Consider the following 27,841-nt stretch of genomic DNA (forward strand, 5'->3'; position numbering starts at 1 on the left):
GGAGGTCCAATCCTCCAGAACTATGAGAAATACTTTTTTGTTGTTGTTTATATGCTACCCAATTCATGGCATTTTGTTTTAGCAGTGCAAACAGACAAAGACACCATCCAAGGTAGTATTTCTGCTATGGTCAGTCCTGGCCTGCAGAGAACAACTACTTATCTTTTAATGAGACCTAGGAGTGTCCTAATGGATTATGTCTGGATTTGATTCCGATTATTGGCTTAACAGCCAGGAAGGAAGTTGGGCTGCTCTTGAAGCAAACACCTGTTATCTTGATGGAGAATTGTCTCCAAAAGGTCTTCCATTACTGAGAAGTGCTAACTCTTATAGGGAGGGGTGGACTACCTCTACAGGCTTTGAAAGGGTTCAGGGAAGTCTACAAAGCCTCAATCCTTGATAGCACACATCCACATGACCTCACCCAATGTTTTGGAGTTCCAGGCTTTTCAAAACAGGGCCCTCATTTTAGCCTAATAGATAGGGCTTGGTTGGACATCTAGTCATATCTGGGAATTTGCAAATCTAACTCTCAAGTTCTGCATTTGATCCTCATCTATGCCTGATTTCCCACTGAAGGAGACAAAGTCTTCTTTGTAAGTTTCCCAAATGGCCCTCTGACTCTCTTCCTTAAATTTTAACTGTTGTTGACTATATCCTCAGTTTCTCCTTATTTCTCTGTAGAGCATCAGTACAATCTAGTAATAACTGGCCAACTCTACCCTTGTTATATATACAATGTTCCCCTCACAGCCTTCAAATGCCTGAATCAGCAATGGGGTTTCCCCCTCACTGGGATGTTTTCCCAGGTAACCATCAGTGAAATCTTCAGGATCTGGACTGTCACAGTGTGCCAGGTACTATCTATGCCCCACATACTACTCAAGATGGTGGTGAGTAATCCAGTCGGAGAACCCCCTTTAATTGCATGTTTTCTTGTATTATTGCAATTGGTAGACATATCCATGCTCTAGTACCCCTGTTATATTCAGTCCTGGGCTAGGAATAGCCCAAGAACAGCATGACCTCACATGAAGCATATTTATGCTGAAATTTGTCAGTTATCAGAAATTCAAATGTAACTGAAAATCCTATATTTTATTTGCCAAATCTAGCAACCCTTCCACAGTGGCAGGGTTAGAGGTTACATGTAGGCACAACAGTATGGTTACCTACACATTAAGGCTCATTTAGCTATTGTCCTTGCCTATAAAAGTTGCCAATGGTGAGTCCCCAATATGTCACTATTCTTGAAGGAAACCAATAAGCAACTTGGGGGCAAATATGGAGTCTCTTCAAAACTGGATGGAGCAATAATTCAGTTTGACTGCAATTGACACAAATTCTAGATATGATTATTTTCCTGGAGGTCCTCAGCCAGTTGTTAGTCAAGAACATAGTGTTCGATCCACACAGACAAGATTTTATGTAACATTGGATTGGACCTAGAGGTCCCTTTCCAGAGAAAGGAGTGCAACATTGGGCACATGATCTGGAATTCGATTACATGCCATACTACCCTGAAACTGCTAGCCAGATAGGGTGATGAAATTGTGTGTTAAAGACAGAGCTGAAGTGTAAGCTTAGTGATGATACTCTAAGAGGGTGAGGTTCCACCCACCAGCAAGCATTTTGCACCCTATGGGATAGAATGTACAGGTTTGGGGACTGAGGAGTAGAAGTTGAAGTTGTTTTGCTTATCCACTCCTGGTGACCCACTTAGGGGAATCTGTGGCTCCAGTTTTCATAATTCTGGGTCCTACAGGTTTAGAGCTCTTGGCTTCTTGGCTTCCAGATTGTCAATGCCTTTACCAGGGAACACAAGAGTTCCATCAAATTTTATCCATGGCCACTGCTTGGTCATGTTTGGCACCAGCCAAAAGAAAACAAGTCACCATCCTGACAGGGGTAATTGATTCTAATTACCATGAGGAGATCATGCCATTTCTATACAGTTGGGGCAGGCAAGAATAAGTTTGGCATCCAGGGGACCCACTTAGATATCCCTTAGAAATGATAAACAAGTCCATCAGTCATGGCCTGAGAATGACATGGTGTCCAGAGGCTCAGATCCTCCAGAGGTGAAGGTTTCAGTCAGTCCATGAGGTAAGATACCTAGATAAGCAGATACTAGCTAAGGGTGAGAGAAATTCTGAAATGAGTGATACAGGACAGAGGTGATGAGTATCAGTTATGGCCCCAAAACCAGCTCCCATAACAGATGTGTAGTGTGTTTCATTAGTCTTGTAAATCCTCTAAGGAAAAGCAGCTCAACATAACCATGGGAAGATACTCTGGTGTGTATTCGTATGATGTAAAGGAGCCTCAGCAAGGTAAGGGATGAATTATCGTGGATGCTGTAGTATTCCACCAAGTCCTTCCCCCACCACTGCCCCTTGGGCACAGCTCTCACTTCTCCAACTGCTGAAATTGTTGTAGGCTGACAGCCTTTAACTGAGACCCTCTCAGGCATACCCATGCTCATGCTCACATTCAGTGAGAGAGTATAAGGGCCCATCCCCCTTGCCTTGATTTGTGACCATTCAGAAGGATCATCCCAGCTTGAGAACTTCTAATTTGTTAATCTGAGGTTCTTAACAGCCAGTGCATCATAACCCAATTTCTTCTCCACCTGACCTTGCTCCCTGCACTCTTCCCAAAGGCAGGGATCCAAAGAGCTCTCCCCAACCAACTTCCTGCATTCTAATCTTGTCTCAAAGACTGCTTCCCAGAAAACCTGACCTATGAAAATGTGAAAGTGTGGTGAAAGTGTGTTTTACTCTACATTTTTTCCTTTTTTATTGTTTGTTAATATGAACACTGTTTTCAATCTTTTCCTTTCTTCTTTCTGGTATTTTATGTCATGCTTGGAAGGGCTTTTCCCATTCCAGGAATATAAACATATTCACCCATATTGTCTTATAGTGCCTTTATGGTTTCCTTTTAAAAAGTTTTTAAATGTTTGATTCATCTGTAATTTGGATGAGGAGAGACATAGGGACCTAGCTTTATTTCTTGTTTTTCAAATGCTTAATTGGTTCCCTGTACTATTTATTTTAAAAATTCATTTAATGCTCCAAATTTTTCTAATGTATAATGTGTTTTTATCCTTTTTCCAATTTCTAGTTATCAATGCGTAACTCAGTTTTCTTCCATTGTGTTTAGTAATTGAAATGTTTAAATTATGAATTTTTCTCTAAGTGCAGTATTGGCTGCATGTCATTCATTAATTTTATTTTTTAGATATTATTCACTTAATTATGATTTTAAGTTTTTCCTTTTAAAATAACTATTTATGTGAGCTTCTAAAAATTTACCAATGTAGGGATTTTATGTATTTGTAGGTTTATTATAGTGTGATTAAAAAATCTGGTTTGCACTATTTCTGTGTTCCAAAATCCATTTAAATATGACTGCTTACAAATTTGCATGTCTACATTGCCCAGGAGCCACACTGCCTTTTTTCCTCCCTATATCTTTAGTGAGGAACTATTTTCCTAGTTTTAAAATTATTCCTTGTATTTTCTGTGAGTTTCTTGCATGCAAAGTGTTTGAGCATCATTCTAAAGACTGTATGGCAAAAATGGCTGTTCAGATATAGCCTTTTTGTCTCCTCTTTGGTTCTCATTACTGTTTCTGAGTTCCTTTAGAGATGGAAGTATCACAGGATGCCAGGGCCACACTTCCCAACATACCTTTAGAATCTCTTATTTTGAAAGGTGAATCACCCAAGGTGTCCAGGCTTGCTCCAAGCCAAGCCAAGGTATTAGCATTTCTAAGGTCCAGTCCCACCCTACTGTTAAGTCCTTGCCTGACAGGAGACAAATCTCTCCTGTTTTCTGTGCCTCAGAATCCTCATCTTTACATGGTAGAGGAGGGGAATTGTTTGAGTCTGGTGGTCCCTATGAACTGTCTAGTTCTGATAAGGGGGGCTAGAGTGATAGGCAAGGCAAAAGGGACACGGAGCCTGCAGGGGCATAGGAGCAATTAAAGGAATCTGAAAAGGGTGCCACATACCCAGGCACACTTCTCCCTTCATTCCCGTTCCTTACTAATGAGAGAAGGGTACATGGTCCATGCCTGGCAGGTCTGGAAATTATGGATGGGAGAGGGGAGCAAAGATTTGGGTCATGGATTTCAGGTTTAAAACATGGGCTGAGAACAAACTTGAATGCCAGAGAAACCAGCCACACCTTGAATGCTTTGCTGATATATTTATTTACAGATTTCCCCATTTCAGATGATGGTGATAAAAAGTAGATGAAGACCCCACCCTATCCACCCCCTAATAAATTACAGACACAGATTTCACTTAGCATATAGAAGCATTGGGGCATATCCAGATTCATTCCACTGGGTTACTAGAGCCAGGAGAGATTTGATCCTGGGGGCAGTCTGAGTACCTCAGGCCCAGAGATTGAGCTAAAGAGAGGTCACCATTCTGGGCCCTGCCACTGGTGTGCCAGCAGAGGTGACAGAATAGAACCATGGTGAACTGAGTTGCTTAGCCCTGTCATGTGGTCTAGTAGGCAACAGTGGGCTCTTGGATAGCTTCCAGTGAGATCCACAGTCTCATAGAAATCTGTGCCTCAGGGTTTCCATCTGCACAATGGGGATAAGAATCCTGCCCTAAAGATGTCACAGGGCTATCATGAAGCTCCAAATAGACACAATTTGTCAAAGGTGCTTTGCCAAAGTTCCAGTGCCATACAAATTTAAGGGAATTCGATTGCTTGACTGTGATCGTTAGAGTGCCTCAGGTATAACAGTGGACTGGTTTATGGGTCCAGGGGTCAAGCAAGTGATAGAACTCCTATGGTGTGCCCTAGGTGGGCACCAATCAATGCCGAGTAATGCCTGCTGCAAAGCCAAGTTTCCTTAGTTTCTTGGCCCCAGGAAGTCACCAAGGCCTAGTGTCTGGGTCAGGGCTAGGCAAAGTCACTGGGGAAGTTACAGAAAAAGTCACAGGGGTGAAAGAGAAGGAAGAAGGTAGCATATAAAGCAGGGAGTAGTTAGTATCATCACACACAAAAATAGGTACCCATTGGATGAAGGGCATTGAATTGGTAGTGTAGATGAAAGATGGAGCCAGAGAGGAGAGGGAGATGTCACAACAGCAGAGAGAGAAGAATGCTGTCCCAAATAGGCTCTCTTGCTGCCCCTACTCCTCCTAAAGGGATAATGCCAGTGTCTATCTATCTGCAGAGAAAGGGGTAGCAGGGAGAGAGAACTGAGAACATAATAATCTGACCAAAGGGGAGGGATCCCTTCCTCCTGTTATACTGCTGCCTAGCATCTTAATGAGGTGTCAGGTATAGGCAAGCAACTAGTCGGTGCACTTTGAGACTGAGGCCAGAACTGGGCCAAAAGCACTACAAAGGCAATAGTGGGCTTCTGGAAAAATGCAGTAATTGTCTGGTTGTCAGCATTGTTGGAAGATAGCTGATCTGCCTGTACTTAGGCATGGTTTTAGGGAGCTGATCACTAGATGGCTACTATTTTTAGCAATGAGCATCACGGATGCTCCTTGAAGAAGTGGAAGGTGGCCCATTTTTAATAATTTGAAATGGGCTGCTAATAAGACTCAGTGAATGGGCCAGGTCAGGGAGAGGGGCAGCAAAGACAAATCCTCTGCAGGCTTTTATTTGGAGAATGGGGCAGGAAAAACTCTAGTTGCTCCTGCTGCTGCTGCTGCTTTCCCCCAACTCCCTCGGCAAGGAGCTTGGACCTCCTGGGGAACTGGGTAGGTTGCCCAACAGGGTACCAGCTGGTACCTACAAGTTAAGGCAAACAAGCCAGTAGAGCACATTGAAGAAGAAGAAGGTCACTGGGAAAACAACTCGTGAGTAGTTATCCAGGCGGTAGACATGGATGCAGAGGCGGCCCTGCTGCCAGGTACTGCCCTCACAATCGGGGACCATGCAGAAGTACTTCTTAAAACCCTTGCACCACTCACAGCAGGCCAGCTTGGAGCAGAGACTGTGGGGACCCTCAGGGCTACCTGGGCTAGGGGGCTGCTGGGCTGAGCAAGACGGGCGATCCTCTCCATCACTTCCCTCGGTGGTGACAATCTGGCACACAAAAGCTTCCTGATGTTGGCGGGCACAGGCTCGGGAACGTGCACGGGTACGGGCATGGGCACGGCTATCGATACGAGGCTAAAATGGACAAGGAAAGAAGTGGGGAAAAGTCAAGGGAAGAGAACCCAAGTATAAGTGCTGCCTCCGGATTTTCTGGAAACTGTCTTTGGCACACCATATCTTGGCTTTTCTCCTCCAACTTCTCACCATTACATTAGGAAGTTGATTCAACTCCCCCACCACCCTGGGTAACATTCCATCACTCAGCAAGCTGACCACCCATGTGCCATAACCCCAGTACCCCTGCCAGCATGTCTCCACACTCCAAAGCCTTGCCACCACTCCCATACCCAGCTCATACATGGCGGAGTTTCGGAGAAGCATGGGCTTTTGTCTGGTTGTATATCAGGAAGTTGAGCACAGCAAACTCCAACAGAGCACAGAAGCAGAAGACGAAGCAGATGGCAATATAGAAATCCAAGGCTGTGATATAGGAGACACGTGGGAAATTCTTACGAGAAAAGGTGCCCAACGTGGTCATGGTCAGAACAGAGGTGATCCCTGCAAGAGCACAAGAGTGGAGGTGGGCTCAGTTTCTGACCTATATACGACATAGGTTGAAGGACTCCATGACAAGGCAACTCTGCCCTGGCCCAGCCAATTCCCAGCTATGTGCCTATGCGTATACCTCTTTCTCCTCTTACCTAGAGAGGTCCGGGCTGGAGCAGACTCTGTCTTGATCCAAAAGGAAACCCAGGAGAGCATCGTGGTCACGGAAGAAGGGACATAGTTTTGAAAGGCAACGTAGCCAAACCGCCTGCTCACATTGAAGAAAATCGTCATGACCATGAAGTCACCTGAAAGACACAAAAAACATCACTGCATTACAGTGCTGACATGAGGGTCCCCCTTAACAGGACATGCACAGTAAGGGTCTCACTGTCCTGCTCATAGTATTCCCTAGGATAGAGGCATGATGTTACAATGCAATACATACAAATAGGATCAGAAGAAGCCCAGAAAAAAGACTTACTGCAAGACCAATGACCAGTTGAGAGCTAAGCCAAGGCCAGAATTTAATAGCTTCTTTCTCAGTTCACTGTCCCACACCCAATGTCTGTCTCTGTAGGTTGGCAAGAGAGTCAGGTGAAAGCAAAAAATCAGTTAGCCTTCTAGATATCATGCCCACACAGCTGATATCCAGATGGCTGACTGAGGGCTTCATATCCACTGAGGCACATCACACCTGAACTGCTGGCCCTCAGAATGTCCACTCTCAGCAAATGAGACTAGGGAAGTCTGTGCTGTGGTGGAGAAGCACAGAATGCTTTTGGCCTCCTTTCTACACATTCATATGATGGCAAAATGCCTTAGTGAGTGAGCACTGCTCCACAGATGGTCAAAACCAGCACTAGCCTGCTCCCCAAGCTTTTGATGGCTCCCTGTTCCACATGAGCTATATAGACTCAATCCACACTCTGGAATCTGATGCTAAAGGCCCACCATGACCCGGCTCCAACTGACATTTTACACACACACCTTACCCAAAGCCAATCCCATCTGCTCACAGATTTCCTGAGATAGCCTGCAATTTTACACCAATATTCTATCCCTGGACTCTCTTGTCTTAGTCTATGACCCCTAACCCAAATTGAGTGTTTCAGGAAAAGAGAAGAATAAGCTTAAAATGAACATTTCAGTCAGCCCTCCAGAAATCCATTCTGTGGCGTACACATCCACAGGGCAGACTGAGGTCCTCATAGTCACTTGGACATTGTGTCCTTGGTCATGGCTCTCAGACGGTCATGGTTCCTCCAGGACCTGATGACAACCTATATCTCTAGTTGGCATCTTCTTTTGTACCATTCATGCTGCTTTATGCTCTGACACACCCTCCCCAAGCACTCTGCATGCTATCATGACTCCTGGGCTTGTGTGGGCTTTTCTCGGAGCCCAGGACATCATTTTCCACTTTCAGCATCACATTGGAGTTGCAATACTATAGAATTCCTAAGCCTATAATTAGGTGGGCTTTTAAGTCCCTTCAAGGCAGGGCTCATGCAGGCCCTGTGGCTTAGCCTCTGCCCATCCAAGGTCAGAACAGCCTGGAACCCAGCAGATACTCAGTAACTCTTGCTCCTGTCAGGCAACAGCTTTGTGAAGCAGACCAGAACACTAACCTGTCCGTGTGTCCTCCTATTTTGGAAAGTGGATCAACTGCCCAGCAGGTTTGGGTGGGCTGGAGCTGAATGAGAAGAGTAGCCTTTCCTACTCACCTTGGCAGCACTGAAACTCAAGGAGCAAGGCTTCTCAGATTCTTCTGGAAAAAGGCAAGGGAGCAACCTGTTGTCAGTGGGAAACCTGTGTGTTGAGTATACCTTTGGGATAGAACTCCTCCAGGGCTGCTGCACGGACCACCCTTGCACTTGCCTACTGGCCAGAACGTATTTATCAAGAGTCCTCTTGCCGTGGGATCTTGACTGCAATTTAAGACACTTCTAATTAGTTATACCCAAGCCCTGCAATATTGCTGGGTTTATATAATATATTCTTGTTGCAAGAGGATTTATTATTCTGTTGGATGATTCTATTTTAATTTTATTTATTCTGGCCAAAAAAGAACCTTTGCGGCTCGTCAAGAGATGCCAATTTGTCTTGAAGGACAAGAGAAAGATGCTAACACACATTTTCTACTTCTTCAGGAGTGAGAGAAGCACGGGTAGGGAAAACAATATACCTGGGGCTGAGGAACCAAAGCAAAAAAATATATGCTAAAGATGGTTTTCTGCTCGAACTCTTATCCTCTGATCAGATAATGGTTGGTCACTGCAGTGTCAGAGGGACACAATTAGAAAGACCATGTCCAGAGGACTGGGACTAGAAGAATGAATGGACCCAAAGCTTTGAAGAATAAGGGAAGAAAAATAAACTAGGGCTATGTAGACTACAACAGACTATGATCCATGCCAGGAATGATAATGCTGATCCTTTAATCTCGGCCCTGTGAAACAGTGGCTGAACTAATGTAAGCTGGATAGTTCCAAGGAAAAAGAACTAAGCCTAATATGTGGAACTTCCAGAGACTCAAATTTCAGATGAACAGGGAGAGTTTTCTAATGAACAGAACTGTCTAGAGAAGAAGGAAACCTCCTTGTAAGACAGTGGATTCCTGACCAGCAATAATATTCCATCAGAGGCTCCACAGCCATCAGTGAAGGACAAGCCACTCCCTGGAGGCAGGGCTGGACTCTCTTAGAACCTCCTGAAGCAGAGATTCTCTGGATCAAGGTCCAAGATGGCCAGAGTAGCAGGCTACCATTGCATTCTGAACCCTTAGGAGCTGAGCATATAAGTATGCTCCAGATAGAGAGACCTGCCCCAGGGTCCAACTGGAAGAGTTTGAGACCAGTCCCAAAGATAACTCTGACATTGAAGGAACCATGTCTCAAGATCAACTAGTCTCCAAGCAGAGGAGAAAGAAGACTTCTTTTCTCCTCAAGAATCCTCCTCACTCCCAAGGAGGTCTGGTGCTTACCTACTGTCATCGCTTTGGTGATGATGCTGCCTCTGGGGCTTTGTAGTCACTAGGGCACCATTTTGAAACAATGCACAATCATCTACTAAACGGAACCACTAGTGACTTGAAAGCCCCTGGGCCTTATCTTCTCTGTCACTTTTGATGATGGGTACCCACCAATCTGGGAAAAACTGAGGTGCAGAAAGCCAAGAGGTGGGCCCATGGTTAGCTGGCAGAAGAGCAAGGTAGTAAAACTGCTTCCCCAGAGTCCCCAAGAAAAAAGGCAAGTATTTGTAGGGTAGCCCAGAGCTTTGCCCCTGCCTAATACTGTGCAAGCAAAGCTCTACTCACATGAGCATGAGCTTTCCCTCAACCAGAGACTGACTCAACAAATGAAACAAAAGCAGATTTTCTGCCTAGTCACATGGTAGCAGAACAAGATGCTGCTCATGACAAATGGCTGGTTGGGTGACTGGCTCCATCCACATTCTGGAAACGATGAGGGCAGTGCCTTCACTGCCCTGAACTTGGTCAGGATGTGTGAAGACTGTTTTCAGGGCTGCTCTGGGAGCTACCCTGGGGAGGTCCCTTGGCTCCTCATTCAGATCACCTAGGAACATAAGTGAAGATGCTCACATCTAATTGGGAACTGAAGTATAAGATACCCAGGACCTTCCCCTTTAGTCTTTGTTAGAGAAAAGGTCAGAAAACCAGTGGTCACTATGTCTATGTTGAATCCACCATGAAGCCTTTGACAAGAATCTGTGCTTTTTAGCCTTGTTCCTTTAAGATAAATGTCAATGCAGCAGCCACTGTAGCTGCTGTAAATTCCTCTAGACTTTCCCAGCCTTAAACTAGCTGACATTAGAACTCTAGCCTCCACCTCCCACTACAATGGACTTTGCTTCCCATTCAACCAGATTGGATTGGTTCTGGGTGTGGAGAACTTATAGAGCTCCATTCCCCAAAGTCATCCAAGAAGGTCAGTGTTGTAACCTTGAAACTGAAGGGTCTGCATGAAAAAGCCAGCTGCACATTCCGACAGCAGCAGAACTTTATCTACTTACCTAACCTCTCAAGGAGCTTGGCAAAGCACTTACTTCTTTGCAGATGAGACTGAGACATAGATACAAAGTCTCAGTTTCCTCTGCAAACAGTTGTAAGTGCTTAGCAATTATAAGGCAGGAGCCATATCTTACAATATTTCCATGGGATGACTGCAAAGCATTCGTATGGATGGCCATCTCCAGTCATCCCTACCACCTTCCTGGACTTCCACCAAGCCCTGGCACACTTACCAACTGGGGTTGTGATTATTTCAGTTTTGTTGCTCACTCCTGTAAAATCAAATTGGAAGAGCTTCCAGGAATTCTTCTCATTGATTTCAAGCTTGAAATTTTCCCACTTGTAGATCATCTCATTCTCAGGATAGGAAACTGGAAAGCAATGTGAGAAAGAGGGTCATATGAGACTCAGAAGCCCACCTGAGGTCTCCAATAGCATGGAGTCAGCCTGCACAATGCCTCGGAGTCCTGTTTCTGGCCTTGCCAGCTGTGGGACCTTGCCTCTCCTACCTCATTGTTGAAGTCCATTCAATGAATGTGTTTACTGAGCATTCCTCAGTATCAGGCCCTGGGCTGGAAATACAGAGATGAGCAAGGCATGAACCCTACCCTCAAGCAATCACATTTAATTTTATAAGACAGTGAGTATACTACTGTGATTTTTGGAGGAGCTCTGAAAAACCTATGTCCACGGAACAGTGGGGAAACAAAGTAGATAAAGATCACTTGGGGACATACGCAGAAAAGACTTCACAAGGCAGGTGATACTCCCATTAAATCTTGAAACTCAAGTAAATATTCTCAATAAGAATGAGTTTGAAGGTGTTAAGGGGCAGCATAGAAAGGTGAACCACCTGGTGTATTGTGGAAAGGCCAAAAGTTCAGGATGGCTAGCTCACAGAGGATGAGGTGCACAGGATTGGGCGGCAGGGTCCAGTCCATGAATGGCCTTGAGGTTCATTCTAAGGAATTTCAAATTGATCCATGAGAGTTAACAGCAGATTTGAGACTAAGAAGTGACTCGATCTAGGTGACCCTTCAGCTAGGTCACTCTGATCCTTCTGTGAGGACAGCATGTTGGCAAGGAGGTTGGTGTAGCAATCCAGACAGAATTAAATTAATGCAGGTGAAGATGTGACAGGGTGCAGAGAAACAGACGGGCATCGACAGAGACTGGGAGGAAACACCAACAGGATGTGCTGATTGATTAGATGCAGGAGGTGAGGGACAGGGAACATCAAAGTTCTTGATTTGGACAACTGGGTGAGTGATGGTCCTCTTCAATGAGACAGATGGGAACCCAGAAGCAACACACTTGTTTTGGTGGTAGAGGTCTGGAGAAGACAATGAATTTCGTTTTGGACATGTGCAGTTTCAAAGTGAAGATGTGGCAAAAGTTCAAGTGGAAGATAACAAAGGCCTAAACCAAGGTAGTGCCAGTGGAGATGGAGAGGAGCAGCCATACTTGAGATACACTTCAGAGGCACGTGGAAGGGATGAGCAACACAGTATTGTTGGCAGGAAAGGAAATGAGGGTGGACGATGGAAGCCCTGCACAACTTGGCAGCATTTTAGGAGAAAAGCAGAGGCAGAAAAATGTAAATGGCAAGGATGAGAAAAAGAAGGAGCCCAGCATGTTTCTGGGGCCCCAGAAACCTAAGAAGGTACTCACAGCTAGAGAAAGATAGAGGGCAAGAGTGAGAATCCATTGGAAATCTGAGCATGTGGAGTGAGCATCCAGCATCAATGGTCATCCTGGAAGGGAGAAAGGAGCCTCATTAGGCTGGCCCTAAGCACTTCCGTATCCACCCAAGTAGTCTAAGGACTACCACCAATGAATGGCCGGAGTCAATTTTTTTGTTTGTTTGTTTGAGACGGAGTTTCACTCTGTCACCCAGGCTAGAGTGCAGTGGCATGATCTCAGCTCACTGCAGCCTCTTGCCTACCAGTCTTAAGCGATTCTCATGCCCTAGCCTCCTGAGTAGCTGGAATTAGCACCAGCACACCCCGCTAATTTTTGCATTTTTAGTAGAGACAGGGTTTTCCCATGATTGCCAGGCTGGTCTCGAACTCCTGACCTCAAGTGATCTGCCCGCCTCAGCCTCACGAAGTGCTGGGATCACAGGTGTGAGCCACCATGCCTGGCCCTCAGTAGAATTTAAGACAAAAAGCTCAAAGGAGAGATAACAAGAGAGAAAAAACAAAACAAAACAAAACAAACAAGCAAACAAACAGCTTAGAACTATCTGGCTACTCTGGGCTCCATCATTAGAGAAACGTATGGACCAACTTCGATTGGCTTTTGTTTTCTCGCCCAGCCTAGTTTCCAAGACCTGCCAACATCCTCCCTACTCTCCCCTACCTTCCTGCCCCCACATGCAATCTTCCCCTGCTGGGCATTCAAGTATCCAACCTGGTCTTAGGTACCTTTGCTACTACCGTGCTGCTGCTCTGCCTGAACAATTTCACCACTGTGGACGTATCTTTATATCCAGTACCCACTTAGGATGGAATTGTCTAGGTAATGCAGTCATACTGGCACATCCTAGTTGGGGGAGCTCTGGACTCGGAGCCAAGTAACTGGGTATCAATTCCAGCTCTGCCACAAACTTGGTGTGTGGTTTTAGCAATATCTTTCTATTTTGAGGCCTCTATATCTGTTACATAAGGGGGCTGGGCTCATGGTCTAGGAAAGCTGGACAGGCCCTTAGAGGTATCATTCAGGATGAGATCTCTGCCCATAGATCTTTAGCTAAAATTATCAGAAGGGGAGAGGGAATTCCAGGAGGTGAGACTCCAGAGGCTTCACATACCTAATTGTGTACAACACCTTGCCATCCTTGTAGATGCGGACCATCTGGTTGGGCATGGTGATCTCATGCTCGTGGGTCCTCTTAGAATTCCTAAAAAAGGTGTCCGGGATCCACAGCTGGCTCACCACATTGCCGTTCAAAACAAGAGACTCAAAGGTGTCGTTGTAACAGAGGCGTTCGTCGTACCAGGTCTGGGAGAAGATGATGTCAATGGTGTATTCCTGGTGGGAAGGACAGAAAAGCACATACTTGGGGATGAACAGAAAAAGGACATTCACATGCAAACATATTGTTTGCCAGTCCCTAACCTAGAATCCTAAAGGCGATGTGGTGAAATGTATTGAGCACTAGACCAGGAAGCAGGAGTGGGATGAGGTCCCTTTTCCCTGCTCAAAGGCTCTTCCAATGTCAGAACTAGAAGGGAATTCAGAGGTTACCAAGCCTAATGATCCCAAATGAGAAGTCAGTCATACCCTGCTTGATTACTGTGAGCAAGGGGAACTAGGTCCTCACATCATGCAGCAGTTAACACAATACTCACACAACTCAGGACAATAGAAAAGTTTGCCCTAAACAAAGCTTCCTACTACTTTCTCTTACAATCCCCATTCTGTTCTCAGGTAACACATAGAGCAGGTCTAGTTTCAATTCCAGAGGAGAGATCTCCAGAAATGGTATGTCATTGAATCTGTCTTTTTTCCACATTTCTGAAGTCACGGTGCATCTTACAATTAACACATATCTTTAATGGAGCATTTCTTATTTTTTCTTGATAGTGGCTTAAATTGGTTATGATCTTAAATCAGAGCCAACATTGAATCAAGGAAAGGCACCTGAAGGTTGCAATCTTGCCCTCCTGAGTCTTTTCTCTGGGGTAGACATTCATGACTAAAAGTTTTCGGCTTCAACAACCCAACCACTGGTTTTACCAATAGATCTGCAAGGATTGCACAGTCAACTGACAGTCTACTCATAGGCAACCCTTTTCACCAAAGTGTGGTAGTACTTGTTAGTACTTGGTCCATAGCACTACTACTCACTTTGTGCTGTGTTTATCCTACAAGGTCAACCACACATTTTAAAATGATTCCACACTTTGGGAAAGTGTTGCCCAACAGAATGGCAAGTGTGACTATGGTCCATGCAAATCTTACTGACATGGAGCAAATTGAAAGACACTACTGGATAAAACTGAAATCTAGAGCACCTTGCTGGTCATACCATAGTCAAGACTACTGGATTAATGCAGTTGAATTAAGGAAGCCTATGGTCACTAGGTATACATGATCAACGTGAACATAACAATGGGATAGGTGAGATTTGGTAATCTTTAAAGGTACTGTTAGCTCTGATGTTATAGATTCTGAGGATTTTCATTAGCACATGTTTAAGGTTTGTGTGTCACCACAACTATCCAGTTGTTTTTATGTTTCCTTATAAGTGAGAGTAAGAGAACATTTCACTTAGGTAAGCAATAAGACAACATAGGACTGGATCACTAAAAATGACATGTCTGTACACTATGCCCACACTTGGAAATATAAACATGGAATTATGTCAAAATAAAAAAGATTAGAAAATACCCAGAAGACACTGACTGACACCACAGAAAACTGAATGTGCCCTACAAATAAATGATTTCAAGGTAATGTGGAGGCAAGGAGAACTGTTAGACTCTAGTGACAATTAGTGTCACTTTTTTTTCTGTAGAATTGTTTCCATTTATAATCAAAGTCTTAAATAAATGTTCTTGTGACCTTGGCTAAAACTTGCATCTTTCCCTGTTATCCTCTTTGTTAAATGGGAGACTATAAATAATTTGTAAATGCCCCCCACCTCAAAAAAACTGCCCTGTTTCCAGAGCTTACATTGAGACTGTCCCTTTACCAGTGGGCAAAGGCTCCATGCCATTCTGTGATGGGCTTATCAAGTAGATGGACTCTTTGGAATTCACTTAGGTTTGTACAGAGGAAGGCGGCATGAGTTTGGCTGTAGGAGTTTTCTATTTCCAGGTGTTCCAAAATAAAATATAATTCCCAACTAGGTCACAGTCTCAGAGGATAGATTTCATCTAGAAACAGACAGGCAATGGTGGTTTAATTCCATGGACTGGACTCTTCATCTTATTGCTCCTGTGTAGGCTGTGATGCTACTCCAGCCAGGTCAACACCCTCTCAGTCCCCACATTTCCACAGTAAGTCAAACATCCCAGCTCAAAATTGTTTTAAAAATTTACAAGCACACACACCGTTGATTGCATACAGTGAAGTTTCCCCTTTCAGATTTTATCTGGGGAGCACAAATGTTAATTAACCCCAATCCTTCATTCTCCAGAATTACAATAAAAATGAAGTGTTTTGCAGGCCAGGCGCCATGGCTCAAGCCTGTAATCCCAGCACTTTGGAAGGCCACTTCTGGGAGGGCAGATCACGAGGTCAGGAGTTCAAGACCAGCCTGGCCAACATGGTGAAACCCCGTCTCTACTAAAAATACAAAAATTAGCTGGGCGTGGTGGCGGGCACCTGTAGTCGCAGCTACTTGGGAGGCTGAGGCAGGAGAATTGCTCGAACCTGGGAGGCGGAGGTTGACGTGAGCAGAGATCACGCCACTCTACTCCAGCCTGGGTGATGGAGTGAGACTCCATCTCGGGTGGAAAAAAAAGAAGAAAGAAGTGCTTTGAGTCACAAGAGAAACGTCTATTTAGTCTCATGTTCTTTAAACAAAGAGAATCTTTTTTTTCTTTCACTTATTTTTTTTTTTTTTTTACTTTCAAATAAGTGCTGTAAACTCTGAATGTGTGGTGTGTACATGTGCATAGATATATCCATGATTTTTCGGTCTCCAGATATTGTCTGTCCCATAAAATGTTTGTTAAACATCAACAATGATATTTAATAGGAAGAAGCTAGAAATTTGCACCACTGGTGTTGAAGGGAGGAAAAAACCCTACTACAATAGAACTCCAAGTAGCTCGAACAGCAAGTACCACAAGTAGGCCAAGGCAGAACTCTGAGTTATTTTAGAGATAAGGAAACTAAGGCTCTATAAGAAAGGGGGCTATCCAAAGTCACACAAATAGTCAATGGCAGCCTGGCCCTGGGATGGCTTTCACTTGCACCAACAATCTCTTTAGGTACCAAGGTCCAATTTTCTCTGCAGAATCCCTAGGTCTTTCCGCTGAGTTCTTCTGCATCAAACAATGCATACCCACAACCATGGAGGCAGGCACGGCCCTCAGGGAAGAAATCAAGAAAATCCCTGATTGCCTTTGCTGCCCAGGACAAAAGACTGTAAAAGCAGCCACCAAACTGCTGGGAGCCAACCATGGAAGGGAAGACTGAGAATGTTCCCTGGAGTAGGCCAGATAAGCAGACAGAAAAGAGCTGGTAGAACCTGGCTCCCATTTGTATGAGAGCCTCTGACCCCACCCTGCCCCACCTGCCTCCACAAATAGCCTTCCAAGTGTCTCTACAGTCCCAAGTGGCTGGCAATTTAAACTTGGCCAGCAGAGCCTCCTTCATTCCCAGGCCTTGCGAACTGCTTGGTAGCCAGTGGGAAGCCTTTCCCTCTGCACTCACACTGTGCTTATGCTCTATGTTATGAAGTGTTCAAATGAGCATTTATTTCTATTTGACAATTGTAAGTTCATTACATATCAATTGATAACTAACACTTCACTTTTTCCCCAGTTTGACAAACGAGCTTGCCATGTACATCTCTTTTAGCTCAGCCGAAACTCTAGAAATTCAGTGTTTTGGAACTACAATCAACTGCGATAATTACCACAGCAAGAAAAAGCGTTACTAACTATTGATGCTACAATGCGCAGTGATTCCCAGATTGTTCATTGCCTTTTAATCTCAGACTGGGTGTTACAAAACCGTGCACTCAGGTTTTCTTCCTGGAGGACAAGGCCTGCTTTCTACACAACATCTGACTGAAAGGTGTTGAAACTCCCCTCAAGCAGTTACACCAGCCATGTACCCAATGCTGGGACTCACATTTCTGAGAAGGCTCAGTTTCCTCAAATGTAAAACAGGGATCCATGTCCTAATGGCAGTTTTGGCTTCCATGCAGGTTGTCATGAGGATCCAAGGAGACAAGAATGTACTGGGTACTGGCCTGTTCTGTGACTGTGTAGCAGAGACATGCATCCCCTCATTACCAAGTACACCACAGAACAGGGACCTCCCACAGCTTTAAAGAACTATTTGGAACCATGTAGAATGCAAGACATTTCAGGACAATTTAACACCACATGTGAGGGTTTAGAATTTTTAAGACACTTGGCTCAGGCTAAAGTGCCACCTTACTGGCTAAAGAAAATAAAGTTGTTGGCTCTTTTCTGAACGAGTCCTGTGTTCCATGCTAGGTTTGGTGACTGCTGGGTTATTAGACTATATCCTTCAAACATTGTCAGGTGAGGCCACTGCTGGCAGCATGAATAGCCATGGAGCAAGGAGAGACAGGGCATTCAGCTACTGTGAGTGGGGCTACTGCTCTGCTACAAGGGCTCTTGTAGATAGAAATTGATTTCCCAAACAGCAAGGAGATTTGAGTCACAAATTCTCCACTACTCTTCAACTTTACAGGATGCTCTATCTTACTCAGAATGCAAACCAAGGCAACTTAGCGCCCTTTTCTCCATTTGTCAATGTGTGTGTTCTCTCCATTCTACCTAAGGAAATTTAGCCACCACCAATTGGGTGGAGATTGACATGTTAGAGAAGAAGGAGCAAACCAGCTTGTTGGAAATTAGACTGATTACTTCCAAATAAGGTTGGCAGTGCCTTAAAGTCAAGCCAAAGGAGCAGAGAACTAGAAGAAAGGAACAAATAAACAGCTATGCAAATTTCTGGGAGCCATGAGGTTACTGTGGACTGAGCACTACATTTGGCTTTTGGCATGCTAAAGAGGAGAGGCAGAGACTGCTGCAGGAGGCTCTCTGCCCAGCTAGAATAGCATCCTGAGCCACTTTCCCCACTCCTACACCAATGACCTGAAAGGGTCAACAATGACAACAATGGTGGGACCACAAGCCCTCAACCTCTGGTTCTTGCACAGAACTTAGTGTTTCTTAGTTTATAAACAATACTAGCAAAACTAATTGCTAAATTCATACCCATTTTTAAAAAGGTAAACTGCAACACAAAAAGGAGACTACAATTCTCATAGTGGTAAACACGCTGGTAGCAGCAAAAAGTAAATCTGATTATCAAGGAAAGAGTCAAAAAAAAGAAAACCCCACCAATTTTAAAATGTAAACAGAAACTCAAAAACATCTATCTGCTCTTATGCTTCTGTTCTTCCTTGTTAGTTCTCAGCAACTCAATTCTAGGAGTTGCTCAAAAGAAGAACATCATGATCATGTGTAGCAGGCAGACTCTTAGATGTCCTCCAATGTTCTTCACTTCCTGGTGTTTGTGCCCTTCTGTAATCCCCTCCACTTGACTCTGGGATGGACCTCATGATTTGTGTCTGATAAGAATACCACAGAAGCAATGGGATGTCACTTCTAAAATTAGATTATAAAAAGTCTGTGATTTCAATCTTGAGCACCTTCTCTCATACTCTTCCTCACTCTGAAGGAAGCCAGCTACCATATTGTGAGCTACCCTGTGGATAGGTGCCCATGGCAAGGATAGAGGGAGACCTCCAGACCACAGCCAGAGAGGAACAGAATCCTGCCAATCCTGTGAGTGGTCTTGGAAATGGATCCTCCCTCAGTTGAGCCTTCAGATGAGACTCCAGCCCTAGCTGACACCTTGATTACAGGTTTGTTAGAGACCCTGAAACAGAGAACCCAGCTAAGCCATGCCTGGATTCCTGACCCACACAGACTGTGAGATAATGATTGTTGTTTTTTTTTTTTTTTCTTTCTTTCTTTTTTTTTTTTTTTTGAGACGGAGTCTCGCTCTGCCGCCCAGGCTGGAGTGCAGCGGCCGGATCTCAGCTCACTGCAAGCTCCGTCTCCCGGGTTTACGCCATTCTCCTGCCTTAGCCTCCCAAGTAGCTGGGACTACAGGCGCCCGCCACCTCTCCCGGCTAGTGTTTTGTATTTTTTTAGTAGAGACGGGGTTTCACTGTGTTAGCCAGGATGGTCTCGATCTCCTGACCTCGTGATCCGCCCATCTCGGCCTCCCAAAGTGCTGGGATTACAGGCTTGAGCCACCGCGCCCAGCCATGATTGTTGTTTTAAGACACTATGTTTTGGGGATAATTTGTTACATAGTAAGGCATAAGTAGTGTGCCTGAAGAATCAGGCAGCCAAAGTCTCATGGTTGGGGGTTGGGGAACCTTGCTCTTCCACTTAGCCTATGTAAACACCTTGATTTTCCATGAAGGTTAACTTAGCTTTGAGGGTCTATTTGCAAGGCCCGTCTCAGAGCCAAGGCTCTAAGCTCACCCAGTCACATGGCACTTTTTGGGTACCTGTGAGTATGCTAAAATTTTGTTTGCCTTGGGCCAAGAGATCTGTGGCTGTGATGGAGTTGCTTACCACAGCCTTCCTCAGTGTCAGGCTCTGCAGATGCAAGTGATTCTTGCAGAGCATCTTTCATCACTCATTTGCTTAGGTAACATATACTGAGCCCTTGACATCAAGGAGCTCATGGAGGAGACAGCAAGGCCAACATACCACAGATAATTACAATGAAATGATGTAGGGAAGATCGGTAAACAACTGTGATAGAAGCTAGAAAGATGTAACTGCCAAAGACAGGAATGTGGTGTGAGAAAGAAAGGAGCAATTAATAAGTGTGGAGGTCAGGGGAGATGCCGTGAATGAGATGCGGTCTGAGTTAGATACTGAAAAAGAAGGCAGCTGACAAGTAAGAAAGTGGAACAATGGCATACCAAATAGAAAATCACTTGAATGAAAGCTCAGAGGTACAAGGTGGTCTGGGAATGCCAATATTCTAGTGTGACCAAAGCACATGGTCTCTAAAAGGGTGAAGAGGAATACAACCATGGAGGGCCTTGAACTGCATGTAATAAGCAGTGCTGGGACTGCAGGAGGAGCATCACTTGGGAGGCCAACTTATTAGGTGGAGTAGGTGTTTTCTAGGTGGGAGATGATGAAAGCTAAATGGGGGCAGTGCTGACACTATGATTATATGAGTGGAAAAGGAAAGAAGGAAGTAGAACAAAAATATAGAAACAGTCTTAGAGCAAGAGCTAGTAACTTTAGACTTATGTCCATACAAATAATTATCAGAAGAAAAGAGGCATTCCATTGTGGTATTTAAAATTGCTTTATTATTTTTATTTTGAATGAAAAAACTGGAAGATATGGTCATGATTCTGAAGATCCTCTTCAAGTAGCAAGGGACTTACCTTTTCCAGTCTCATTCTCAAGCCAGTGGTTAAAAAAATCCCTTCCTCCCTCCAGAAATAAATTATTGGAGTTGTTACAGAAATACAGAGCAGAAAGCAGAAGTCTGTGGAAGGCCCTATAGGTCAGCCCCTGGGCTTCTAGGAAATACTGTAAGAAAAGCTTAGTACTCACCATGTCCAGGATAGAGAGAGGACCAAGGCTGTTGACGGAGATCTCAACAGTGACCACAGTGGGCTTCTCTGTAAGATAAGCAGAAGCGGCAAAGGGTAAGTGTCAAACAGGGGCATGGGACAGGGGAGGAAGTAGTCAGAGGGGATGAAAGGGGAGTCAAGTAAGTGTTGGACCACACAGTTTCAGCATCTAATCCTATTTCTTTATTTGTTCTTTCATGGCAAAACCAAGCTCACGGACTGTTAAGAATTGGACATACATCTTGAAGATCAAAAATCTAGTTTAGTCCTCTCATTTTACCATTGGAAAAACTGAGGGCAAGAGAGGGAAAAGTCTTGATCAAGGTCAATGACACTGCTGAGAATAGAGTTAATATCTCTTACCTGACAGGTCAACAGCAGATATTCCTGTCCATGTGCATGGCACCTTCTGTTACTGCTCAGGTCCATTCTCCCTGCCTATACCCTCAACCCCTGGACCCTCTAAGGAGGGGAAGAACTTTGTTCTGCCACTCACCTCCAATGCCAGGGCGCAGTTTGTGGTCATAATTACTCAGGATAGTGTTCAGGATGCGAGAGGCTTCTGGCAGTTTGCCAGCTCTGCGCCCAGTCTCGGTCTTAGTTGACTTTGTTTCCTCAGAGAACAGCTTATTTTCCAGAGGCTGGGGCGGGGGTCCATAGACGACATCATGGGCAGAGGCTTCATTCTTTGATTCAGTCTGAGGTCCCTCGACCCTAGAACATTCAAACGAAAAATGAAGCTCTGCCCTGCAGTCTGTAGGGGCCCCAGCTAGTGCTTCTTGGGACAGAAGCAAACCGAAACAAGTTTCCAACACAGAACTTAGTTAAATTGTGACTGGTAACAGCAAATTATAAGACAGTGACAGATTAGGCTTGTGAATTTCTTTTAAATCTTGCTGCTCTTTGGGGACTTTCTATGCTGTCCTTCTTTTATGATGACTCTTTTATTAAAAAAAAATAAACAAAAGCAAGACCTAGATTTTAAAAGAATGTTCCACGTGAAATGAAGAGGGCATTTATGTCTGAGCGCTGGCCCACTGTGACTAGCCTTGGCCTCTAGTCGGCCTGACCAGCACCAACTGGGAGTGAGGAGCAGGCTGAGGGCCAAGGCTGAGAGGAATTCTTGCGAAAGCCAGAGTGGCCTCTTCCAGAGAGGACCAGAAAATTGTGGGAATATTTTGCAGTTTTGTTGGTTGTGTAATACTCGTTGCACTGGGGGCAGGGGAAGGAGATGAAGAGAAGGAGGCTAAAGAGCAGCCTTTGTGGGTGTCTAAACAGGAAAGGCAGGAGTCCTCCACCCACAGACAGCCATCCAGGAACTGACTGCCCAACAGGAGTCCACCCTGAGCTCCACAGCCATGCACCACAGCCAAGTAAAAGAAGAAGATTAGTAAGAATAATTGAATTAAACAAAAATGTTAAAGGCCATCTGCCAAAGTATGAAACTCACCGATGGTGTTAGAAGTCCGGATAGTGCTGCCTTTGCTGGGAGGCAGTGACAAAGGGGGCTTCTGAGGTCCTGCTCACGTTCGGGTTCTTGATTTGGCTTTCTTTACACCGCTGTGGTCATATTCTGACAACTCATCAACTGTACACTTATGATTTGAGCACTTTTCTGTATACATGTTCTAATTCCATAAAAACGTGTTGTAAAAAATCAAAATGCCCCACCTGCTAATATCTGGATCTCATTTTATTTAAAAGCAAACTCTTAAAAAACAAACAGAAATCATTTATGACATAATAGGAGAGATTTGAACACTGAGTGGATAGTTGAGGCATGAATAAATTATTCTTAAATTTTTGGTGTAATTATGGTATTTTCTTATGCTTGTGAAATCTTTAATGACTAGAAATACATACTAAAACAATTACATATAAAATGATATGATGTCTGAGATATGCTTCAAGACAATCTAAGTCGGAATTGGAGAGTGGGTGGGGTAAAAGAAAATAAGAGTGGCCATGAATTCACAAACAATGGGGGTGGGGATGGCTACATGGAGATTCCGTGTACTGTTCCCTCTGCCTTTATATGTCTTTTAAAAATATATAATTAAAAGTCTTTTAAAAAGCCATCATCCCATATTAATCTGTGATACTGGAAGGCAGGAGAGTGGTTTCCTTTGGGGAGGAAAGTGTACAGGGACAAGCATTTTGGAGATGCGTGTGTGTGTGTGTGTGTGTGTGTGTGTGTGTGGTAAGGGGATTGCAATGCTGTATTTCCTGATCTAGGTGTTGGTTACATGGGCCTGTTTACTTTGTGAAAATCCACTGAGCTGTTCACTCATGATGTCTATGCTTTTATACTGGCATGTCACACTTCCAAAATGATTTTTTTTTAAGCCATAAGGCAATTTGTTTCCTAAAATAAGGGGTAAACAGGGCAAGAGACATTGGCATGATCCCTGTATTGCAGACCAAGGGACTGCCAACTTGGGCAGCAAAATGCATTTTTCTGCAGTATTTCAAGCTGTTAGAATTGCTTAAGTGGCATACAGATGTGCCAAATCCACACCATTTCTCATGTCTGAAGTGGCTACTTCCCATTGTGGGCTGGGGAAGAACTGGACTTCGAAAATACAGTTTCTACTTTCAAATGCCATATTTAGAAGATGTCTTCTTTTCCTGAGGCCAAATTCCCAGCCATCTCAAAAGATAAGGGCCAGTGACTATGGGAAGTGAGGAGGGAAAATGGAGACCTGAGACCCTGCAAAATAAGTGATGTGGCTGGAAACATGGCACAATCAGAACCGGCAGCAGTGGTAGACTGAGCACTGCCAGACAGGACCACCTAAAAGCCTGAAGCAGCCCCTCCCAGATGTCTGAAATCCATGGACAAGATCCTCCCAGCTGCCCCATGTTTAAAAGTGCAGAGGCAAACAGATAAACCCGAAAGCACGGAGACCACCAAAGCCCTCCTGCCCCTAGACTAGGTCTGCAATGAAAATGATAGCAGAGGGTCATAAGGTGGCTTTAATCCTAAAATTGGCTTTTGCCAGTTAAAAACAAACAAACAAACAAAATAAAACCTCATCCTGAGGTCTTTGGGGTTAAAGAGCTGCTGACAATGCATACCTTTCCCCAGTCAGCCATTAAGCTCACTTTCGGGGCTAGAAAGAATAAAAACTTGAAAAACACTCATACATTGGAATAGTGGGATTTTCCAGGGGAGTTTTTCAGGCATTCACATGTCTCCAGACACAATGGTCCAGCATGAAGTTGAATCTCTGCACTACCCCCTCCCAAACAGTCGACTGCTGGTGGCGTGAGAAGTGGGGTGGGGGTGGGGGGCATAAGAAAATATGTTGGATTTTTATCTAAATCAGATCTCTTTTTCATTATACAGATGGACCAACTGAGGCCCAGAGAGAGGAAGGACTGTGCCCCAAGTCACACAAATAATTTGAGGCTAAGCCTGGACCAGAGAGAGGTCTTGTGGTTCATTGTGGCCCAGTACACCCCATTGTCACCTCCCCAGCTCTTTCCTAGCACCACAGGTTGCTATGCTTGAAGAGTAGTTTCCATTTCCCCAGCCCCCTTTCCCTGCTGTTTTCCTCTCTGACCCCCCCACTTCTTATTTCCCCCATCCCAGAGCCATCTTTTGCCCTAGCCAGTCACCATGTCAGCTTTCTCAACTAGTCCAAATTCCATTTGGAGGGATGTGGATGACTGGAAATTGCTAGCACGCATAGAAAAACATTTACCAAGCCCTTGCTGAGGCTAGCCCCACTCCAGGGCATCAGTGAGCCAGCAGGGAGCCACACATCCCCTTCTCTGAAGAGCTAACGCAATCTCGGGTAGGGAAAGAAGTCACCCCCGCTCCCCACAACAGATAAACAAGACACAAGCCCAGTGCCATGGAAACTTCAAGAAAGCTCCACAGATCAGGAAGCTCGCAAACTTGTGACACTTGACACCCAGCAGGAACCATCTCAAAAAAAACAACAACAACAACAAAAAAACGAAGCAGTCATCTTCCACCCCAAAAAGCGAGAAATCTAGGGGACAACCTTCCTAGCCAAGTCTCAGGGCGAGGAGAAGGTGTGAGGGAAGATGGTTGTTCAAGGGAAACCTGAAAAGGGAGAAGGGGATTGAAATCTAGGACCCAAACCACAGACTTCAGAGGAGAATAATATTCCTGGCCTCTGGCTCCAGTCTACCCAAGGCCCAGCAGGGTGTCTAGGGATGAGTTAAGGAAGGGGGAGGCCGTCAGCAGTGGGGAGGGGTATAGCTGGTGCGGGAGCCCTTAGACTAAACCAAAGCTCCTGCCTGAGACTGGCACCAACAGGAGCAGCGACATGGGAAGCAAGGAAAGTCAGAGTTGCCTGGCGCAGTGCCTGGAACTCAGTAGGCACTCTTAAAAAAATGTGAGCAGCAGAGAACAGACGAGGCAACACTTACACATTTTTGGCGCAGTTAAGCTCCCTCAGCCCGCGCACCGCCTTCTCGAAATGCACCCCCGACCCCCCAGTAGCTGAAGCCTACCCTGGCCTGTCCCCCCCGGGGCTGCTCCCCTGTTCCTGCGCAAGACTCCTAGAAGGAGTGCTTGTCACCAGGCCATCGCAGTGCTTCTGAGAGCGGGAATCCGAGAACGGGGGTCCCGTCTTCCTTTTGGAGATCCCCTTCAAGGACCCCGGGAATCCATCCTACAGTGAACCGGGCGGAGGCTGGCGCGCATCGAGGGCACGCAGTACTCAGCCAGCCCGCGCTAGGGCCGGGGCAAGGCGGGCGCGGGGCTCGAGGAACGCGGGGCCGCAGGGATCCCGGGAGCCGTCCCTGCTCCCAGGGAGAGGGGGCTGGGCGCGAAGGGCTCCCGGGTCCCGGGATGGAGACTCACCTCGACTGAAGGATCAATAAGATGCCTAGGAGGACTGGAAGAACTTTGGACAACATTTCCGCGGAGACCGGAGCGACCACCTGTGCGGAGGTCGCGGTTCACGGTCTGTACGCACTGAGCGCTGTGCGGAGGGTTTTGCTGGGCTCCAACTTTCACTCCTCCCACTCGCCCCGCCCCGTCCCGCGCTCCCCGCCCCAGGCCCGCCCCCAGCCCCGATGGAAATCTCCGACGACATGACGGCTGCTGCCGTGAGGAGCGGGGGAGGCTCGCGCGGGCGCTGGTAGGAGGCGGGAGCCCTGTTGCTGCGGCCCCCAGTCCCCCCGCCGCCACTGCAGCACTGCCAGACAGCCAGGGGCGGGGGAGGGGGAGGGAGGAGGCGGCGAGCCAGCGGCGCACGGCCTGGGCGGAGGAAACTCGCGGCCCCACGCTGTGGCCGGCAGGGAGCTGCTTCAGGGACAAGATGCGGGGCTGGATGTGCTTACGCCCCAGAGGCGACCCCCTCCTGCCCGTTGGCGCGCCGCGGGGTCAAACTGTGCTCTCCAGCCATGGCTTCCTCCCCGCCACCTGTTGCACCCCATTGCTTCCCCAAGTCTCCTGGCTTAAACCTAGCTGCCTCTCTGGTTTTCCCAGCTCTCAGCCCACAATCTTCAGTCTTTCGAAATACAAGTCTTGTCGTATAAAGGAAGCCGGGTAACTCAGCACCTTCCTTGGCATACGGAAGAAGAGAGACAGGGGTCTCCCCAGCAAGCTCTGATGTGAGGTACTCCACAGGGCAAATTCCCAGGTATTTGGGGGCAGGGAGGACCCGCCAACAGAGGACCCGGCAGAGACATTCACTGGAGAATTTTCTCTGAACCCCAAGAGGACACTGCCACAATGTGGCTCCCGCTTTGGCCCCAGACGCTGAGTGTGAGAGGGACCACTTGGAATAGAGGAGGCTTTGGAAACCTCCTTAAGACTGGATGGCCGAATCTTTCTGGAGACTTGGCACCAGGTGATAGCAGAAGACATGAGAAGGCACAGAGAGGGAAGGGGCAGTGCCCCTCTTCAGGGGAGACATGTCAAGAGTCTCAAGCATACTTGGACTTCATCTTCTTTACCTAGATCCTTCTGATTTGCTTCAGAAAGAGAAGGAATAACAAAGATTTGTGTACCAAGCTGGTGCCAGACACTAGCAGCATCCTCACCTGTTGCTCTTGAAAGGGCTGTGTGCATCCTTGAAGAGGCTTAGCTCTATCACACTCATCTAAAACACCCTCTTCACCACCCCACCTCCCAAGCATATCACTCTGCTTTGTGCTCTTCACAACACTGCTCACTCATTGATGATTTTCTTGGGCATTTTTTTTATGAGCTTGTTTACAGTGGGTCTCTCCTACTGAAGTAAGCTCAGTGACAAACACACACATGCATACACACAAAATATGTCTTGTTGAGGTCTCCACTGTATCCCTAAGACTTAGCAGAGCTCTGGGCACACAATAAGCACTCAACCAAATATGTCACTGATTTATGTGCAGCTGTGTGTGTCCTACTACCACTGAGTCAGTCCACTAGGACCTGGGGCTGCCTTCAGACTATGGTGCAAGAGAGAAGAAGAGACTGCAGGACATGTTTAGGCTTGCACAGCTCCTCACTCTCGCCCCCCGACATGCACGGAAGAGCCCCATACTTTCTTTCATGCGTTGCTGCTGAAATTTTTAATAACTTTTGAACAAGTGGCCCTGCATTTTTATTTTTTCCTGGGCCCTGCAAATTATGTAGCCAGTTTTGCCCTAGGGAAAAATGCTGCAGAGCAGGGAACAGGCAAACAGGCGGCTTTGCTGAGCCCATGAGGAAGAGAAGGCTGCCAGTCCTGTCCAACACCAGACTGCTATGGAGAGGAGCATGTCTGCCCTTACTGTAGCCAGCCTGGGATTTGTAGTGTCCTATATGCATGTCTCTTCCTCCACTGACATTGGAAGTCCGGGAAATGAAGGTTTTTCTGATTTACCTGTATT

At 45.8% G+C, this 27,841-nt stretch overlaps 1 protein-coding gene across 2 annotated transcripts; it reads right to left on the reverse strand.

Moving 5' to 3' along the window:
* Positions 1-4,199: 4,199 nt before the first annotated feature.
* On the reverse strand, positions 4,200-25,959 carry GABRE (gamma-aminobutyric acid type A receptor subunit epsilon). Of its 2 annotated transcripts, XM_050775354.1 has the most exons (10): positions 25,842-25,959; positions 22,452-22,629; positions 21,498-21,715; positions 20,982-21,049; positions 13,475-13,695; positions 12,334-12,416; positions 10,896-11,033; positions 6,785-6,937; positions 6,442-6,641; positions 4,200-6,158 (listed from the first exon to the last, which is right to left on the reverse strand). In XM_050775354.1, exons 4-10 carry the CDS (start codon positions 20,982-20,984, stop codon positions 5,775-5,777), a joined length of 1,182 nt encoding a protein of 393 aa, XP_050631311.1. In that variant the 5' UTR covers positions 20,985-21,049; positions 21,498-21,715; positions 22,452-22,629; positions 25,842-25,959; the 3' UTR covers positions 4,200-5,774. The 2 variants fall into 2 exon arrangements, with proteins under 2 accessions (XP_050631311.1, XP_050631310.1); XM_050775353.1 differs by having other exon boundaries at positions 22,452-25,959.
* Between the last annotated feature and the right edge of the window lie 1,882 nt (positions 25,960-27,841).

This window comes from Macaca thibetana, chromosome X (assembly GCF_024542745.1).
Source record: "Macaca thibetana thibetana isolate TM-01 chromosome X, ASM2454274v1, whole genome shotgun sequence".
In the NCBI taxonomy this organism is placed as follows: Eukaryota; Metazoa; Chordata; class Mammalia; order Primates; family Cercopithecidae; genus Macaca; species Macaca thibetana.